Below are 19,640 nucleotides of genomic sequence, written 5' to 3'. Positions count from 1 at the left end.
TTTCTAAAGTTACCTTATAAATAAAATACACACATTTGGAGATATATTTTTTAATATTTATTTATTTATTTATTTATTTATTTATTCATTCATTCATTCATTCATTCAGAGACAGAGGCAGAGACACAGGCAGAGGGGGAGAAGCAGACTCCGTGCCGGAAGCCTGACGCGGGACTCGATCCCGGGTCCCCAGGATCACACCCTGGGCTGCAGGCGGCGTTAAACCGCTGTGCCACCGGGGCTGCCCTGGAGATATATATATGACATGCTTCTTACCTGCCTCTGTTGGTAATCCAAGAATCCAGCAAACATTCCCCAAATCAAGGAAGTGTAGAGCCAAGAAGGAATAATAACCAACGGAGCCTATTCCTGCAATTCACAATGAGCCAGAAAGACGGTACCACAATCCACCAAAGGACACACCCTCTAATCCCATGAAATTTGAAGAGTCCAAGCACCCTGGGACCAAAGGAGCCATCTGCTCAGTGTCTGCCTCATGCAGCATCCATGAGCTGCCCACCAGCGAGTAGGTGCCATGAGTCAGGAGCAATGAAGGTCATAAAAGTTCACAAGTTCTGCAGCTCATCTGCACACCGCCAAGGGTCACTGCTGGAGAGGTTACCTTCTAGAAAGCCTGAAGAACATACTCAAGGAAGCATTTCAGTTGCTGGGCCGTTTGTAGGAGTTTTCTTACAGGAGATTACTCCTTCTGGTAGGGTCTCATTTGATGACAGGAAGTCCAGCTCCCTGGATGTTTGGTTGGGTGCTGGCTGGGCTTGCAGACCCTCCATGCCTGTTGCTGTGGTTTCCAGCTCCTTTCTCTTGCTTGACCACTGTGTTATTTTACACCCCATGTAAAATGGCAGAGGTGGAAGTGGAAGTGGAAGAGGAAGGTGGCCAAGGAATTTCATGGCTTCTCAACATGGAAACCTGGACCCCTAACTTCAAAACTTCCAGATACTGACCATCTCTCCCTAGAAAAAGAACTAAATCAAAATAAAAAATCTTATAATGCTTCTCACAGAAAATGGGGCTTTTAGAAATTGTCTCATAGTCTGTTGAGCCCTTAAGATTTCTGTAAGTATCCAACCAGTTGTATTTATTCCTTCCTCATCCCAAAGGACTGTGTTCCCAAAGACTTCCTAGAACAAAATATCTGATACTAAGATAGCTTAAAACCCCACTCCTTGGAAGAAAATCCATTCCAGAACCCTGTATACAACAATGAATGTCTGCCACCACTGCCAGACCCTGAACCCATAGGGCAAGTTTCTGCAGGACCATGGATTTTCAATATCTGGTTTCTTCCCATTTAGCATGTGTTTAAGGTTTATCCATGGTGTAGCACTACCAGTACTTCACTCCTTTTTATAGCTAAATAATATTCCATTGTATGGATATGCCACATTTTGTTTATCCATTTACCAACTGATGGGCTTTGGGTATGATTTCAGTTTGGGCTATTATAAATAATGTAGCTTTAAACATTTGTGTACGTTTTTATGAGGCCACAATTCTTCAGTTCTCTTGGTTATGTACCCAGAAGTTAATTTCTGGATCATGGTAAGCTTTGGATAAAATAACCCACAAGGCAACACACCACTCACAGGACATGAGCCTGGGATCTAGAGATGGCTTTCTTCTAAGTAATGAATCCTTTGTGGATTTTTCTATATTCATTACAGAAACAAATTTCTCCTCAATAATTCCTTTTAGAGTGCATTTATAAGACACAATCATTATCACTCCCAACACCAAATGCGTAAACAACCAAAGAAAAGTAGATAAACTACACATCATCAAAATTCAAAATGCTGCACCTCAAATTACACCATCAAAAAAGTGAAGAGACAGGGACACCTGGGTGGCTCAGTTGGTTATGTCTCTACCTTCAGCTCAGGTCACAATACCAGGGTCCTGGGAGTGATCCTGGGGTCCTGGGATCGAGTTCCACATCGATCCGGCTTCCTGCATGGAGCCTGCTTCTCTCTCTGCCTATGTTTCTGCCTCTGTGTGTGTGTGTGTGTGTGTCTCATGAATGAATGAATGAATGAATGAATGAATAAAATCTTTTTTTTTTTTAAAGTGTCCAACTCTTGGTTTTGGCTCAGGTCACGATCTTACGGTCCTGAGATTGAGCCCTACGTCAGGCTCTGCACTCAGCATGGAGTCTGCTTGTTCCTCTCCATCTGCTCCTCCCTCCCCATAAATAAATAATTTTTAAAAAATCCTTAAAAACCATTACAGCAAGTGAAAGAAGGCAGACAGAAATGACCACTCATAGTATTATACTTGTAAGACATGTCCAAAACAGATCTATAGAGAGGGAAAGTATATTTGTGGTTGCCTAGAGCTGAGGGTGGATGGAAAGGGAGACTGCTAATAGGTATAGGGTATCTTTTTGGGATAATGATTGTAGTGTTGATTGCACAACTCTATAAATATACTAAAAAACATGAAATTATATATACTTCAAATGAAAATGTTATGGTTTGTAAATTACTGATTTAAGAAAAACAACACACCACGTGTACGCTCACACATACACACAAACACTTTATAGACACTCCCCTCACAAGCTACATGGAAGGGAACCCTGCACAAGGCCCCAGACCAAACTGGACTGTGTCACTGGCTGGAGAGGGTGTTGCTTGGAGCGCCAGTGTGTTTTCTTTAACTCTGCAAGGTTTGTTTTTGCATCTGTAAATGAACTACACCAACACATCAGTTCTTCTCCCTTGGGAGGATGCTTTTATTGAACAGTAACTTCATGAAACCCCTGAGATATTTTCATCAGTTCATTTCCAGGTAAACACAAAGTACTAGCCATTCGTCCTGAACAATGCCAAGTTCACAGCATCCATTTTGTCACACAATGAAGAGCATTACACGTGGAGCACCCCTTGACTGCAGATGCCACTGATGAGTCTACTTTTATGGTTTGTCCCTCCTTCACAAGGGGCCCAAAGGCACTGAGAGATTTCATGGTCTTCATATGGAGCTCTAAGCTCTATTTCCTTCCATTGGACTTTTCCCTCTTTCTAATGGGTGTAAGACAACAACTCCAGGGGAACACTCTAGAAGAGACTCTTCCAGAGAGAAGAGTCTGAGTCCAGTAAACACATTTCACTTATCTGTACATTGCCAGTACCCAGCACAGAGCCCAGTCCCAAGCAAGCATGCTAAATATTTGTTGTACAACAGGGTGGGGGATGGATGGATGGATGGATGGATGGATGGATGGATGGATGGGTTGGTGGAGAGATGGAGAAATAAACAAATGGGCAGATGTGGGCAGATGTGGGCAGATGGATGTACAGACAGGTGGGTGGATGGACAGATGGATGGATGGACGGATAGATGTCAGAAGGATGGACAGACAGGCAGATGAGTATATGGATAAATGAATGGAAGGATGAACAGATGGACAGATGCGTGGGTGGACAGATGGATGAGTAAATAAGTAACAGAGGTCCCATCACACGTGTCCTCTGACCACTAGGGGAGCAGCAGTGAGTATCTTGCCAGCACATGGGGCTGGTGGTCTCCTCCCCATCCCCAGACTCCAGGATGAGCTTTACGGCACCCCTAAAAAGCTGAAACTGTTATTCCATCCATCTCCAGCATTTAACAGAGGAGCAGAAGGAAGGTGCCACCCCTCACCCCTGAGGAGATCTGCTACCACTCATTCCCCACACAGTTACTGAAGACCAGGTCTACACTGGCACTGAGGAAACAAGAAGCAAATGAGCAGACCCAGGGCTGGTCCTGCTGGTGGCTCATGGGAGTCACAGCCAAGTGCCCAGGGTCTTGAGGCCATGTAGGAAGGGGAGGAGGAGGTAGGTGGTCAGGAAGGGACACTGAAGCTGAGATTAGATGCCTCAGTAGGAATCAGGCTGACAAGTTGTGTGTCTGTGTGTGCACAGGCACACACAACCACAGCTGGGATGGGGGAGAGATGGCAGGAAGAAAGAGAGAGAGAGAGAAGGAGGAGGACACAGAGAGAGAGAGAGAGACAGAAAGACAGAGGGAGAGAAGGACAGGCATGTGCCCCAGGCAGAGTGAGCGGTTGAGTGCTGACCCTGGAGCAAGAGCACAGGTGTGTCTGAGGAAAGGGAAGCCCAGGCAGCTGGGATACAGAAAGCAAGGAAGGCGCCCAGAGATGGGAACTGAGTCTTCAGGGCCCTAGGTAGCCCCAGAGACAGTGATAAAGCCATCGAGGAGTGTCCTCAGGGATAAGGTCAAATTTGCATTCACCCACAAGTAGGGGCTGGGACTGGGCTGCCTGCCCCAAGAGGACCCAGGCAGCTTTCATTGGTTGGAATCCTACTGAACACTGGTGAGACTAGGCCAGCTGCAGAGAAAGCCCTACCACAGCTTCCAGGGAGCAGGCTCTGGGGCCTCATGAAGCAGCCCAGACTGTGCCTTACCCTGTGAAGCCTGCTTGCCTGCCCTCACGGGGTCTTCCAGACTGGGTCCTTGGCTCAGCTCAGAATCCCCAATGGTGGCCAAGTATGTGCCGCGAGCAGGGTGGTGTAGATAGCTGAGGAGGCCACTGTCTCGCTAGGTGCAGGCAGGCCATTAGCTCTACAGTCACTTTTACCAGTACAAGCCTTTTCCCTAGAGGCATCAATATGCTGGAAGAGCCATCAGCACAAAGTTCCCTCCAGTGGCTTCCCCTCTGAATGGGGTTATGGCTATGATCCTGATGTCCCCCGGAAGCCACTCTGAGTGCCTCCTGTATACCAGGCCAGATGTGAGTGAGGGTGTACATCAGCAGGCAGTCCCAGCCACTGCCCTCAGGGAGCTCCCGATATGGCAAAAGCTTCTCTGGAAAAGATTCTTCTCCCCAGAAACCCTTCTGGTGTCTATGGTCTCATGATGACATCTGAGCTGGCATGGGCAGACCTGAGACAGATTGCTGCAGTGCAGACCTGAAGGGGCATGCCCTTTTCAGAGTTTCCTTGTGTGAAAGAAGGTTCAAGTGGTTCCAGTACCATCTTTACAAATTCATCCTGAATCACAGAAACCATATCAGGTTTAACAAACGCACTTCTGAAATCAAAGCTCGGGAAAAGAACTGTCTGTACCTGTTGAGATCTCTGTGCTTGAAGACTGAAGCACTCTCCCAGGCTTCCTCTCACCCGGGCCCCCCAAAAAGCCTGAGGTAGGCAGGGTCTATGCCCTAGCTTTTCTCCTCAAAGGGCAAGGCAGAGGCTGGCTCCTGGCCACCCACGGAGTGACAGAGGCAGCCCTCACACTCATATCCCCTGGGGCCCAGAGAGGCCACTCCCCATGACTCAGGCTGCCCTCTTCGAGTTAAGAGCTGGGCCGCATGTGCTTCTGCTGGGACTCCCAGGCTAGCCCCACATCCATCACAGTCCTCTTGGCCTCTTTCTCCTCTGGCTCGGCCCAGCGGGCTGGTCTAAGCCGCCCCACGGCTGCTTCTTTCACTCCGCAGTCTTGATCACTCTTTGTCTGTTCCGGTTCTCCGCTGGTCCTCTCCTGAATCAAAAAAGAATCAACCAAGCTTTCCAACACATGGTGTAATGGGCCTGCCAGTGTCCTGGCCAGGCCAGGCCCTTGCACATGCTGTGTGCTCAGATTCAGAACAGACAAGCCAGGTTCAAACACCCCAGCCAGCTACGGAGACACTGTATTTTGTTCATAAGATTCTCTGAGTTATGTATTTACTGGTGGGAACGTATTTCCTGACAGGAACTGAAGAGCCCAGCCCATGGAGATCAGAGAAAGAGCAAAGCAAGGAAGCTCTACTTTTCAAAGGTGGTGTTCTTATGACTAATGATATGGACTTCCCCAGACACGTGCCCATGGGTGTGACATCACACCGAACCTCTCCTGCTTCTCTAACAGCCTTCAAGGTTTAAAAGGAAAGTCAGAGAGGGGCAGCTGGGTGGCTCACTGGTTGAGCATCTGCCTTTGGCTCAGGTCATGATCCCAGGGTCCTGGGATTGAGTCCCACTTCGGGCTCCCCACAGGGAGCCTGCTTCTCCCTCTGCCTATGTCTCTGCCTCTCTCTGTGTGTCTCTCATGAATAAATAAATAAAATCTTAAAAGAAAAAAAAAAAACATGAAAGTCCTAGATCAGCAAAGAGGCAAAGCACAATACTTGCAATTCAGTGGCCTGGTAGGGCCATATATTAGCCCCTTTTTCCATTGCAAACCAAGGAAAATGAAAGCCCTCCTCTGCCAGCTTTTCTAAAACAATCCAGCACTTACTAGGATATATTATGCCTTTGATGTTGAGTCTTCTATCCCAGTACCACCTACTTTCCAAAATAAGCAACATTGCTCACAAGCTGCAATTGTAAGTTTTGGAGTTTAAAATCATTAACTCTTTAGGAATTCAAGAGCAAAGACGCTTTTGTCATCTGAATTACCTTGCATGGCGAGTATCTGCCTGGGCTTCAGGGAATTGCTTAATGGAATCACACCACTTCCAATCTTATGAAACACTGAACAGACAATGGGCCACTAAGAAATACTTAGCAGCCATCCTTATCCATAGTTTCTCTTCTCTCATCACTCTGGGTTCTATGATAACCTAATGCCATATTCCATTTTCTAGCATCTGGGCTTGAGGGGCAGAGTAGGAGAGAAAGAAATTTGTCCACACATTTGCTCTGCTTGAAAGATGCTGGTCCGTGGCAGAATGTGAAATTCAGATTTTTCAATATTTCCTTAACAATGCAAGGCTACAGCTGATTCCCATGTGTCCCGTTTAGTTCTGGCTTTGTTAGAGCTTGTCTAGCTTCAAGAAGAGCCTCTCCTCATACTGCAGTACAGAGACTCTAAGTCAACAGCCCACAGCGACGGAGAAGCCCACAGCCAAGGTTATTAGGAAGATGCTTTGCAAGTTTAGAGCTTCACTAAACAAGCACAACATGATTGCTAAGAAAACAAAACCCATTCCTAGAACGACACATTCACCACTGTACCTTCTTGTCATCTTGAGATGGTCTGGGCCCATCATCTGGAGAAGTCCACCCATGATGGCTCATGTCCTCCTTGGAATTTCCTGGGTGAGCTGCCCTCCCCAACCAAGAAAGCAGGATAAGCAAACAGGGGTGGTTCCAAGGGAGTGGACAATCGAAAGATTAATAATACACTTGGGACCCCTCCAAAAGCACTGATCACCACAACCCAATTCCATCTTCTTGACTTTCACTGTGATATCTGCTACAGCACCTTCCAGAGGACGGGGAAACCTGCCAGGTTTGGGCAGATGTGAAGTGATGGCTCTACTCAAGGGTTTCTGATCTGGAATTTGATCTTTTCTTCCAATTATTCAGATGTTAAATGGAGTCAGTTTCTAGTTATATTCCTTTGCTCACTAGAATTTTTACTTGAAAGAGAGCCCATAATCACTCTTTTTAATTCAGCCCCCCACTCCCTCTTACCAAATCAGCCCCAACTTGAAAAGGGATGATTTTCTTATCCCACTGTGTACTTCCCTAGGCCCCCAAATCCGTGTGTGTGTGTGTGTGTGTGTGTGTTGGAAGAGTGTTCAGATCCTTTAGGAAAAAAATATTCAGTTTTCCATTTGAGCCAAAAATGTAAATGAAACACATTTTTCAGGGCACCCGGGTGGCTCAGTTGGTTAGGCATCTATCTGACTGTTGATCTCAGCTCAGGTCTTGATCTCAGAGTGGTAAGTTCCATGCTGGGCATGGAACACACTTAAAAAAAAAATAAGAAACACACTTTTCAAATAAGAATATATTATTTAGTTGTTACCTATATACATAAATTTTAAAATCTATTTATAGACTTTATGAATTAGCCAACTTTGGTTTGGCAAAACTGAATCATAAGCATTTAAAAATACCAGCTTACTTTAGTGCTCTCTCAGAGTTTCTATATAATGCAGTAATGGTTGCCCACGTACTTCTCTGTAAAAATGCAAACTCATAAATGAGTTCAGACTCAGTCAGCCTCAGTATCCTTATCACCTTTGCCAGTGGCCCAACACTGGTAGATCCTCCATTATAGTAATCTGTTGAATGAATGAGATAATACGTGAACGTATGAATGAAAGAATGAATGAGAGAATGAAGTAGGCAATCCCTTATTTCCTACCCTTCCTGATGTGTAAGGCTATGTGTTTACGTGGTATGGACTAAAGCATGATAGAGACTACCAAATACTTGCTCATATTTTATTCCTAACCAATAAAAGTTCAATAATTTTTTTAAATGAATGCTCTAATTTGGAAGCACCAGGATAAGACTCTGAGAAGCAACAACACAGGTGGGTCAAAGTAAGTTACCATCCAGGAGTTGCCATCCAGGACGCAGTAGATGACAATAGCCACGAGAGGGAGCCACACAACCTTTCAAAAGAGCAGCATTAGGAAAAACCCATCCAGTATGGTGGTTCTCCTCTCAGCACTTCCCCACCACAGCTCATTGCCATAAAACTGCTATTACTACTGCACTGTATAATGTCCAACTCATCATCAGAACAAGGTGAGATGAGGCTAGAGTTGCAGTTTTCTAAGATTCAGACTTTTAGAAAAATGACCCCACCTCCCCAGCTCATATATTTCACATCTTTTTATGTACACTGTAGCATTAAAAATTAAATGTAAATAGAAGAAAATTATTTTCCCTACGGATGATGTTTGAATATATTAAAAATCCACCTGGAAAAAAAGCAAAACTATAACCTAAGGAATGAAAAAAAATAATTTTTAAAGCTGTGTGCAATTACTTCCTGCGTCCAGCCACATTTTTGTAACTTTCCACTGTTGGAGCATTCAATTTCACCTCCTCCATTACAAAAACCTAAAGCATGTGCAAGCTAAATGAGAAGTCACACTAGATAGAATTATGATCCTATTGGTCAAGTTTCAAAGGCTTCATATGTAACTGAGTGTAGGAAGAAAAAACTTTCCCACAAACTCCTTCTCTCAAAAGTTCTGAAAACCCTGTAAATATTTTCAGGGCCATTATAAGCCACAGATGTTATCAACAGGCAAGATCCATGCAAACTTTAAAAGACCTAGTCCATAAAGGACTCTGCCTCAAAAATAGGTTTCGAAACTTTTGAAAAGAGCACAAGTTAATTTCCCTTTGGAATGATGTAAAATGTCCATGCCTTACTTAGAATGTAAAAAGCAATTGGCTCTGCTGGGCTTCTTGCTTACAGTTCTATTTCTACAGCACATGAAATTGTAGGAAACCTCCAAAATAACAGTCAGAAATAAAGGAACAAAAGATAGAACTTGAAAAACAGAACAATTCAAGAAAGCAACTCTAAGAATAACAGACTGATTAAAAACTAAAATTAAATTAAATGGCTATGTTAGGGATGCCTGGGTGGTTGAGTTGGTTAATCAGTTAAGCATTTGCCTTCAGCTTGGGTCATGATCCTGGAGTCCTGGGATTGAGCCCTGCATTGGACTCCCTGCTCAGTGGGGAGTCTGCTTCTCCCTCTGCTTCTCTTCCTCACTCATCCTCTCTTTCTCGCTCTCTGTCTCTGTCTCTCAAATAAAAATAAATAAAAATCTTTAATTAAATAAATAAATGGCTGTGTGAGATTTCCAGGCAAGAGATGATTCCAGAACCTACACTGTTTGGTGACCTGTGGGAAAACCTAATGGGCTAACACTTGCAGATTTCCATGAAGGCAGAGACTAAAAACTGAGACACTGCAGAGCATCTGGGCAAATCTGTGATTGCATTTGCAGCCCCCACTCACCAACCCGGAAAAAAACCTGAAATGTCAGTGCTGACAAAATTGTTACACGATGAAGCTGGCTGGCTGAAAACCTTCCCAAGTGAATTAAAATCCTGACTGCTGGCCCTGGGGGGAGACAGAAGTTGTGGGTGAAACTGGGAACTAGCTATGATTTATACAAGGAGTGAAAAGACCATAATTTAGATTTTTTTTTAAATTATATAGTTTCAGTAATCTAATTATATCCTAATTATAATGATGACCCTTCTTTCTTCAAAAGACTCAAAGCATGCTTCTGGAACATTCTCTGTGAAAGTCCCCTCATTTGCTGTTTTAAAGAGAGGGTTGGCAAATCTCACAGTGAGTTAAAGTGACAGGTCTGGCATCTGACTCCCAGCTCAGTTTCCTGTGACCAGACCACACCAACTTTCAGCTCTTGAAATAACCCCCAGAGGAATTCTCCGAGGAAAGCAGTCTCCCCAGTTATGCCAAAACATCCTCCCCTTGCTTGCCCACCACCCCCCGGCCTGTGCAATTTCCATATTATTTCCACATTCTGATATGCAAACCTTTCTTCTTTTTTCATTCCCAGCCAAGGAACTGTAACGTCCAAGACACAAAGGCCTCGTCCACGTGGGAGCTGCAGGCTCATTTGTGAAGCTCCTCGATAAACCCGTTGAGCTTACTGAGTGGTGATCCGGGCCAGCTCCCCCTTCATTTCTAACTGTGGATGCCACAGGGCAAGTCACTTAACCGCCTCATTAGGATCACAGTCACAGCCCTGCCAGTGGCCTCTTTCCCAGGTGCCTGGTCACCCCATTAATATCTGTAAAGATCCATTAAACCTTCTAGCTGAAAGGCACCATAAAAGCAAAACCTATCACTGTTATCATCAATAAACTCCAAGGCGCTCTTTCTTCCCTGTCACGACCTAAAGTAAATCAGTTATCCACTGTCCCCTAATGAGCTACCTGCAGCCTGGGAAATGGCATTTCATGCTGACAGGAGCTTTCTTTCCCAGGAGGGAAGAAAAGCCAGCGCTTTTCACTTTGGCCAGTGAACTTAAACTGTGAGACCCTCCCGCGCCTCCCACCCATACACGGCACCTGCAGCCTTGCCCCCAGGGGCCCTCGCCATGAGCAGGGGGCTGAGAACCACCAACAATGTGCAGTCCAAATCACCCACGTGGAAGAGGTGGAAGGCACACCGTTGAAAAGCAACTTGGGGAACCAGACACAACTGCATCTGGTCTTCCCACCTGTTGCCTCCCATCAGGACCCTCCATCAAAATCCCTGCAAACTCACCGTGGGGCTCTAACTGAGGACAAAACCCCAAACTGAGGACAATGTGTCTGTAAGAGGAGCTGCCCAAATCAACAACATCTCCACACAGCAGCATACTATGCTGCCAATAAAAAGGACAGAAAGGGGACACCTGGCTGGCTCAGCAGTTGAGCCTCTGTCTATGGCTCAGGCCTTGATCCTGGGGTCCTGGGATCAAGTCCGGCATCACCCTCCCTGCAGGAAGCCTGTTTCTCCGTCTGCCTCTATGTGTCTCTCATAAATAAATAAAATCTTTAAAAAAAAAAAAAAAAAAAAAAAGGACAGGACAGGAAGGACAAGGTACTCCTTTGCAGCATGCTATCTACGCAACACCACCACTATGCATGCGTGTCATCTCCCACAAGGGAAGGGCGGGCATGGAAAGCTTGTGCTTCACAGTAAACCCTTTGGTGGCTTCACCAATCTTGAGGCAGGTGCACACATTAGTCTCCTTCCACGTTTCAGAGATCCCGTCTCGTTATAAACGGGGAGCCCCTCCGTCCCAGGGAGCTTCTGACTTAGCTGCATCGGGGGAGATCTAGAGCAAGGTCGAGAAGATGTGGTCCACTCAGGAAAGGAAGGTGGGCCGAGGACAAGAAACCACCTCCCGGGTCTCACTCCCTCCTGTTCCTGCGACAACAAACCCAACACCCGCACAGGCCAGACTCCATCGGTAGCACTGACCTGGGCTTCAACGCGCACGTCGTTCCCCGGGACTCACAGTCTGGAAGCTGGGCCTGCTGCCGCCGAACCTTCAGCCAGATGCTGCCTCGCTGGCCCCAGGCTCCCGGGGGCTCCACCTCCCACAGGCGCCCCCGCTCCTCCGGATGGGCCTCCAGGAACTTCCTGCAGACTGAGGATGCGCACGTGTCGGCCGGAAGGCCCGCCCCCCGCGGCGTCTCCGGGCGGGACGCTTCCGGTTCCTGCGGTTCCTGCACTGCGCGCAAGCCACGTCCATCCTGCTCCGGCTGCCACGTGCTCCCGCTTCCGTACACCCGGTCGTAGCCGGGGGTCGCGGTAACAACGCGTCCCGCCCGGGGCGGGGGGCTTCACCGACAGACCTAAGCTGCCTCACCGTGGCGGACAGAAGCCCCACATCCAGATGACCGCAGGGGCGCGCGGAGGGCTGCCTGGTTCCCGTGCCCGCACGTGGTCGTCCCTCGGTGTCTGTGTCCCGGGCCCCTCTTCTAAATAAGAACCTCTTCTTACCAGTCTACTGGATCAGGGCCCCACTGCTATGAACTCACTTAATCTTACTACCTCCACATACAGTCACTTGGGAGGGGGCAGAGGAGGCTTCAACATAAGACTTGGGGGGGACCCCAACAGAGCCCACAACATCACGCTACACTGTCCTCTCCTCAGGCACTGCCCTTCCTCCGAGCCTCGCCGGCTCTCCTCTCTAGCAGAACCTTCCAGCGCATCCCCTGTGGATGCCTTGATTCCAGAGTCACCTCAAGGCTTAGAAACTTCTATGTCCACCTTCACAGGGTGAGCGTTTTTCACTTGGCGGTGAAATCCTGAATCCAGCCAAATGGGAAGCTGCTTGCTCCTGGTCCTGCAGGTGTCGGTGGGGGCAGCATCGGCCCGCTCCTAATATTTCCCAGCCCAGGGCAACTGCACAGATGGAAAGCTCCAGAGCATGACACTAAGTATTCCGAAAGTGTAAGCCAAGCTAGCAGAGTGCTAGATAGAATGATCTGCTTTCCCATCTTGACAAATATAACTTCATAATAACAGGGAAAGCTAGTTTCAAATTTAGAATTCTTGGACTCCTTGGAGTTTTGCACCAGAATGTAGCAATACCAAGAGAGCTGGCCCCCTGAAGGCAGCCCACCTGCTTCCCTTCCTACCCCAGCGCCACACACATACACCCAGCAAGGGGTCTGTGCGTACAAGTGTGGACACCACGCCCATACTCCATCCACACCCCATCAATGGCTGTCCCTGGGGTCTAAAGATAGGCAAACTGGTGTCATGGTCCACCCTTAAGTGCACAGATCCAGGGATGGAGTCCACTCCGGCCTTCAGCACCACTGGCAGGAAACCCGGGGTCCTGGTACCTTGAGTCAGCTTAGAAGGCATTGCCTGGACCCTGGTAGGAATACCCTCTTGGGCCCACAGACCCCTTTATACCATGGAGAAAGACACAGCTGCAAGAGGCTCTAAAGCATGGGGCCATGGGCAGAGGAGTCCCTCTTGTCCATTCAAAGAGCAAGACTGTGCTCAATAAAAGTCAGTGAAGCATGCAGTCAGTGCACCTGCACCCAATCTTGAGCCTCCAGCAGCTTCTTTCTCCACAGTCTACCTGTTCACCTATGTGCCCAGATACAGCCAGAGGTGATATAAAAGCCTGAGGCCCCAGCATGCTCAGTTAGACAGCTGAAACCCCAAAGACAAATAGCACGCTTCAGAATCAGCACCTTCATATCTTCTTTCTCTGCAGGGCAGAAACAGAGAAGGAAAAACAGGGATCCACAGAACCCTGCAAAGGTCTTAGCAGAGCTGCCCTGGGGCAGCCCCCAGTCCTTGGAGCCCGCTATTCCCCTAGGGAAAGCTGAGGAGGCTGCCCTGGGAGGCCAATGTACTCAAGCAAAGGTCTCAGAGCTGAAGCAAAGATAAGGAGGGGTGGAGGGCACCTGGGTGACTCAGTCATTTAAGTGTATGCCTTCAGCTCAGGTCATGATCCCAGGGACCTGATGGTCCTTCTCAGTGGGGAGCCTGCCTCTCCCACTCCCTCTGCTACTCTCCCTGCGTGTGCTCTATTTCTCAAATAAATAAAACCTTTTTAAAAAAAAAAAAAATAAGGAGAGGAACACAAAGGACAGGCATTTGGACAGAGAACCAGCTGCCTAGGTTCTGGAACTTTCCAATACCTCGAAGTGAGCAATACAGAGCAGAAAGCCTGGAATGCTCTCTGCAGAAATTCATAGATCTTCAAAGTTTTTCCAAAGAGTTTGGAAATACAAAGAAATGACTAAACCTACTTGAAAATATGTTTCACCTCCTTTTCTTGAGAGCAACAGAAACTTCCTTACTTTTCCTACTTTGTCTCTCTTATCTTTCATTCCTATATGATAATGGCACTGGATCTGAAAACATCTGTATGACAAGAAGTATAACAGAACCCAATGTGAGGTAGGTGTGCTTCATGGGAGTGGTGGGGTGCAAAGGGACCTGGGGAGATGCTCACCAGAATCTACCCCTCTTACAGACATGGAATGTGATGCTTCACATCAGAGCTTTCTTCATTTCCTGTGACAAGTATTTATAAAGATTTCTCTTCCAGAATGTAGAAAGGGATTGTGACAGTTCATTTTAAGTGTCAACTTGACTGAGCCAGGGGTGTCCAGATATTTGGTCCAACGTTATTCTGGGAGTGTTTACGAAGATGTTTTGGATGAGATCAGCATGAGACAGTAGACTGAGTGAAGCAGATTGCCTTCCCTTATTGGGTGGGCCTCATCCCATCAGTTGAAGGCCTGAATACAGAACAAAAAGACTAAACCTCCCACAAGAGGGAACTCCTCCTGCCTGTTGAGCTGGGACATCGATCTTTTACTGCCTTTGGATTTAAACCAAAAAGTTTTTGTTGGCTTTTCTTGGGTCTGGAGCCTGCTGGCACTTGGACTGTTATGACACTACCAGCTCTCCTGAATCTCTTGCTTGCTAAATGTGGATCTTGAGAGTCTCAGTCTCCACACTATTGTAAGCCAACTCATAATAAATCTCTTCTCTCTACATACATACAGCCTATTGGTTCTGTTTCTCCAGGGAAAGAGAAAGTACGGGGACTCAGTAGGTCGAGAATGGAAAGGGGGACTGTCTCTATAGGGGGAGCTACAGAGGTGCTTGGGGGCTCAGTGCAGTCAGAGCCTGCCTTTGCACTCCAGCTGCCCTCCCAGCTGAAGTTCCTGTGATCCCTTGCAGCTTCTAGTTGAAAGGACAAAGTCATGGGCTCTAAGTTTCAAGTGAAAGAGCAAAGATCCTCTAAGCACTCAGCAGCAATCAGCAGCACAGGTGCACTTCTCTGGATTCTGCTTCTCTTGACATTGTGTGACTTCTTTGTTATTATCTCTAAATCCAGTTATTTCTCAGACTGAGAAGGGCTCACCCTTTGTGAGAGAGCATAAAGTCTCATTTGTGCTGAAGCAATGGGAGATTTCTTGAGGGGGAGAGAAAACCCACATGCTGAGAGTGCCAAGGAACCTCCTCCCCACGATCACCTAGAATGCACATGTGTTATCCATCACCGTTACCCCAGCACTTCCACCTGATACAAGGTGGGTTTACCTTGGTACATGGCAGGAGAAATTGGCCAACTGACACCCAGGGCCTCGTCCTCTTGGAATGTCTCACAAAAGTCCTGCAGCATGGCCATGCCCAGGCCTTGGCGACGGTAAGTCCTCCTGACAAACACAGTGTCGAAGACCGGCAGCAGGTAGCATGCACCCGTGCCATCACCACACAGGCTGCCTGCAGGGGAAGGAAGTGACATGCATTGTTCCCAGACTTGCACCAAGCCACCAGGACCCTGCGGGACTCCTGCACAGCTGGGCATGGATACCACTTGGATGAAGGGCTCACATCACTAAACAACCTAAGACAAAACAGCAGATCATCCCAAACCACCAGTTCTCCAGCTGGCTGATCAGCCCACATGTTACTGATTGCGGGGAGTACAGCCACCAGACTACTGTACTGAAATGAAAAGCAAACCCAGGTGAATGCACCATTCATGCACCCAAGACCCTCAGATTCCTCCCTCACCATTCACAGTTCACAGAGACATTGAAGTCAATGAGGAGCATCTGGGTGACATCAAAATTCTCTATGAACCCAGGGATGATGGGCTGGGAGACCCACCTAACACATCTGTTAGGGCATGGACTTGTTTTGATAACAAAGGGTCATCATGTCCTACTAAGGCAAAGTACATCTACCCTGAATAGACTCAGTCCTGTTTCCCCTACAGCAAAAGTGACCTTACTACAGCAGAGCAAGAGAGGTGACAGTTGGCACCCTTCCCATTTTTCCACCCTGAACTCAACTTCCCTGCAACCAGCACCAGTGCCAGCACAGTTGCTGTTTCTACCACGGGAGCTGAATCTTATAGCCAGTTGCCTCTGTCATCACCCTAACCAGAAAATCACTGCTGCACGGAGCCTACTACATCACTTTTCTCACTTCCAAACTGCACAAGTGCCTGCACTAGAGTCCTGGAAAAGAAGTATGTAGCATATCAGCTCCTATTGGAAGAAGTGGATTGTCCCTGCCAAGATTCAGAAGGTGGGTAATTTCCCAAACAAACAAACAAACAAAAAAGACTAATTTACAATTGCACCCAAAAGCATAAGATACCTAGGAATAAACCTAACCAAAGATGTAAAGGATCTATACCCTGAAAACTATAGAACACTTCTGAAAGAAATTGAGGAAGACACAAAGAGATGGAAAAATATTCCATGCTCATGGATTGGCAGAATTAATATTGTGAAAATGTCAATGTTACCCAGGGCAATATACACGTTTAATGCAATCCCTATCAAAATACCATGGACTTTCTTCAGAGAGTTAGAACAAATTATTTTAAGATTTGTGTGGAATCAGAAAAGACCCCGAATAGCCAGGGGAATTTTAAAAAAGAAAACCATATCTGGGGGCATCACAATGCCAGATTTCAGGTTGTACTACAAAGCTGTGGTCATCAAGACAGTGTGGTACTGGCACAAAAACAGACACATAGATCAGTGGAACAGAATAGAGAATCCAGAAGTGGACCCTGAACTTTATGGGAAACTAATATTCGATAAAGGAGGAAAGACTATCCATTGGAAGAAAGACAGTCTCTTCAATAAATGGTGCTGGGAAAATTGGACATCCACATGCAGAAGACTAATTCTAATCAGCCAGACTGAGTTGCAGAGGTACATGCTACTGTAGTAACTGGTTGCAAAAATGGCCACAATTACTCCCCTTCCTATATCCATATCCCTTTACATGTGGTTCTGAAGCACCTGCCATCAAGAAATGGGATCTGGCCTTGTAGGATCCAGTGCCCTTCCTTTCTCTCTCATATCCTTGCCACTCACCTCAATAACAAACGTGGACTAGCCTGTCACCATGAAAGAACCATGACCCAGGTACCCTTGTGTTCCCAGCAAACATCTTGCTACCCCCAAGAAGCCTGATGGCCACCCAGTTGAAACCCCATGGAAACTATCAATCAAAAGATTAGTCAGTTTTGTGGCCAAAATGAATGAATGAATAAATAATCTGTGGCCAGTGATCAACAGCACCCAATTCACTTGAGATGGCAATTGTAGAGTATTTGAATTTCACCCTTGGTGTTCTTGAAATGATAATACAAACTTGGGTTGGAATTCTGTAACTTCCAACTTTTATAGATGATGAGAACAACTTTCCCCAAATGGAAAGTCCTCCGAAGCTAAGAAGGTTTAAAATTAAATAAAAATATAATTTCATTCACAATAGCCTTTAAAAAGTCATTTTTAGGAATATATTTAACAAACAAAGCCTTGAATACTGAAAAACTACAAAACATTGTGGAGGAAAATTAAATAAAATCTAAATAAGTGGAGACACTTCATGTTCATGGATTGGATGACTCAATACTTTTAAGATGGCAACTCTTCCCAAACTGGCCTGTAAGTTCAATGCCAGTCCTACCAAAATCCTAGAAGGCATTTTTTTGTAAGAGAGAGAGAGAGAAGGCAGAGGGAGAGGAAGAGAGAGAGTCTTAATCAGGCTCTACGCCCAGCCCAGAGCCCAACTTGGGGCTCTATCTCATGACCCTGAGATCATGACCTGAGTTGAAATCAAGAGTCAGGGATCCCTGGGTGGCTCAGCGGTTAAGCATCTGCCTTTGGCCCAGGGCGTGATCCTGGAGTCCAGGGATCAAGTCCCATATCGGGCTCCCTGCATGGAGTCTGCTTCTCCCTCAGCCTGTGTCTCTGCCTCTCTCTCTCTCTCTCTCTCTCTCTCTGTATGTGTGTGTCTCTCATGAATAAATAAATAAAATCTTAAAAAAAAAAAAAAGAAATCAAGAGTCAGACACTTAACCAACTGAGCCATCCGGGCACCCCATCAGTAGGCATTTTTGGGGACATGGACAAGCTGATATTAAAATTAACATGAAATGCAAAGTCTCTAAATTAAGCAACCCAGCTCTGAAAAAGAAGAGTAAAGTTGGAGGTTTTATACTACCCAATTTCAAGGCTTCTTATAAAATCAAGGCAAACAAGTCAGTGAAATACTGGTGCAAGGATAGGCATGTTTTTCAGGGGAACATAAATGAGTCTAGAAATAAACTCTTTTACTTTGAACTTCAACAAAGGTGCCCTTTTCAAATGAGGTAAAGATAGTCTTTTCAAGAAATGGTAGTGGGATGACTGGATAGCAATAATTTTTTTAAAAAAAATTTTAAGGAAAGAAGAAGCTAGCATAGAACAAAGCCCAGAATTAGACTCACACAAATATAGTCAATTGATCTCTGACAAAGGAGCAAAGGTAAAGTCAATGGTAAAAGGACAGTCCCAGTAAGTGATAGTAGACAACTGGATATCTACATGAAAAAACAAAATCTAGACACAGACCTTAAACACTTCAAAAATTTTAACTTAAAATGAATGACAAACATAAATGAAAAACACAAAACTATAAAACTCCTAGAAAATAACACAAGAGAATATCTAGATGACCTTGGGTTTAGCAATAACATTTTTACATACAACACAAAAGGCCCTATTCATGAAAAAAAAAAACCTGATAAGCTGAATGTCATTAAAATTAAAATTTGCTGCTCTGTGAAAGACCATGTCAAAAGAATGAAAATGCAAGGCACAAACAGGGGAAGAGTATTTCCAAAAGACTTGTTTGCCTGATAAAGGACTGTTATCCAAAATATACAAAGAACTTTTAAAACTCTACAGTAAGAAAACAAACAATTTGATTAAAAAGTGGACCAAAGGGACACCTGGGTAGCTCAGCGGTTGAGCATCTACCTTCGGCTCAGGTCGTGATATTGGTGTTCCAGGATTGAGTCCCACATCAGGCTCCCTACATGGAGGCCGCTTCTCCCTCTGCCTATGTCTCTGCCCCTCTCTCTGTGTCTCTGATGAATAAATAAATAAATCTTTTTTTTTTAAGTGGGCCAAAAATTTTAAAAGACACCTCATCAAAGAAGGTATAGATACAGCAGGGAAGCATATCAAAAGATGCTCTAGGGACACCTGGGTAGCTCAGTGGTTTAGCACCTGCCTTTGGCTCGGGGTGTAATCCCGGAGTTCCGGGATCAAGTCCCACATCAGGCTCCCCACATGAAGCCTGCTTCTCCCTCTGCCTGTGTCTCTGCCTCTCTCGCTGTTTCTCTCATGAATAAATAAATAAAATCTTTAAAAAAAAAAAAAAAAGATGCTCCACACTATACATTATCAGGTAAATGCAAATTAAACCAACAAGATATCACTGCACACCTAATAGAGTGGCCAAATTCCAGAACACTATCAAAAACAAATGCTGGTGGAAAAATAGGACCTCTCATTCACTATTGATAGGAATGCAAAATGGTACAGTAACTCTGGATGGCAGCTTGA

The 19,640-nt window shown here is 45.8% G+C and overlaps 1 protein-coding gene across 1 annotated transcript in view; it reads right to left on the bottom strand.

The window, feature by feature from the left end:
* Nucleotides 1-2,724: 2,724 nt before the first annotated feature.
* LOC140616737 (protein FAM169B-like) overlaps nt 2,725-19,640 on the bottom strand; it is an 87,732-nt gene continuing 70,816 nt past the window's right edge. Inside the window, exons 7-10 of the mRNA XM_072797499.1 lie at nt 15,319-15,501; nt 11,747-11,878; nt 6,960-7,048; nt 2,725-5,505 (exon numbers count right to left, since the gene is read on the bottom strand). Coding sequence (XP_072653600.1) covers nt 5,320-5,505; nt 6,960-7,048; nt 11,747-11,878; nt 15,319-15,501 — 590 coding nt within the window. The 3' untranslated portion in view covers nt 2,725-5,319. The remainder of the gene's footprint in view (nt 5,506-6,959; nt 7,049-11,746; nt 11,879-15,318; nt 15,502-19,640) is intronic.

Source organism: Canis lupus, chromosome 2 (genome assembly GCF_048164855.1).
Source record: "Canis lupus baileyi chromosome 2, mCanLup2.hap1, whole genome shotgun sequence".
Lineage (NCBI taxonomy): Eukaryota > Metazoa > Chordata > Mammalia > Carnivora > Canidae > Canis > Canis lupus.
The sequence above is the reverse complement of the archived record's forward strand: the minus strand, read 5'-3'. Positions and strand labels throughout refer to the sequence as shown.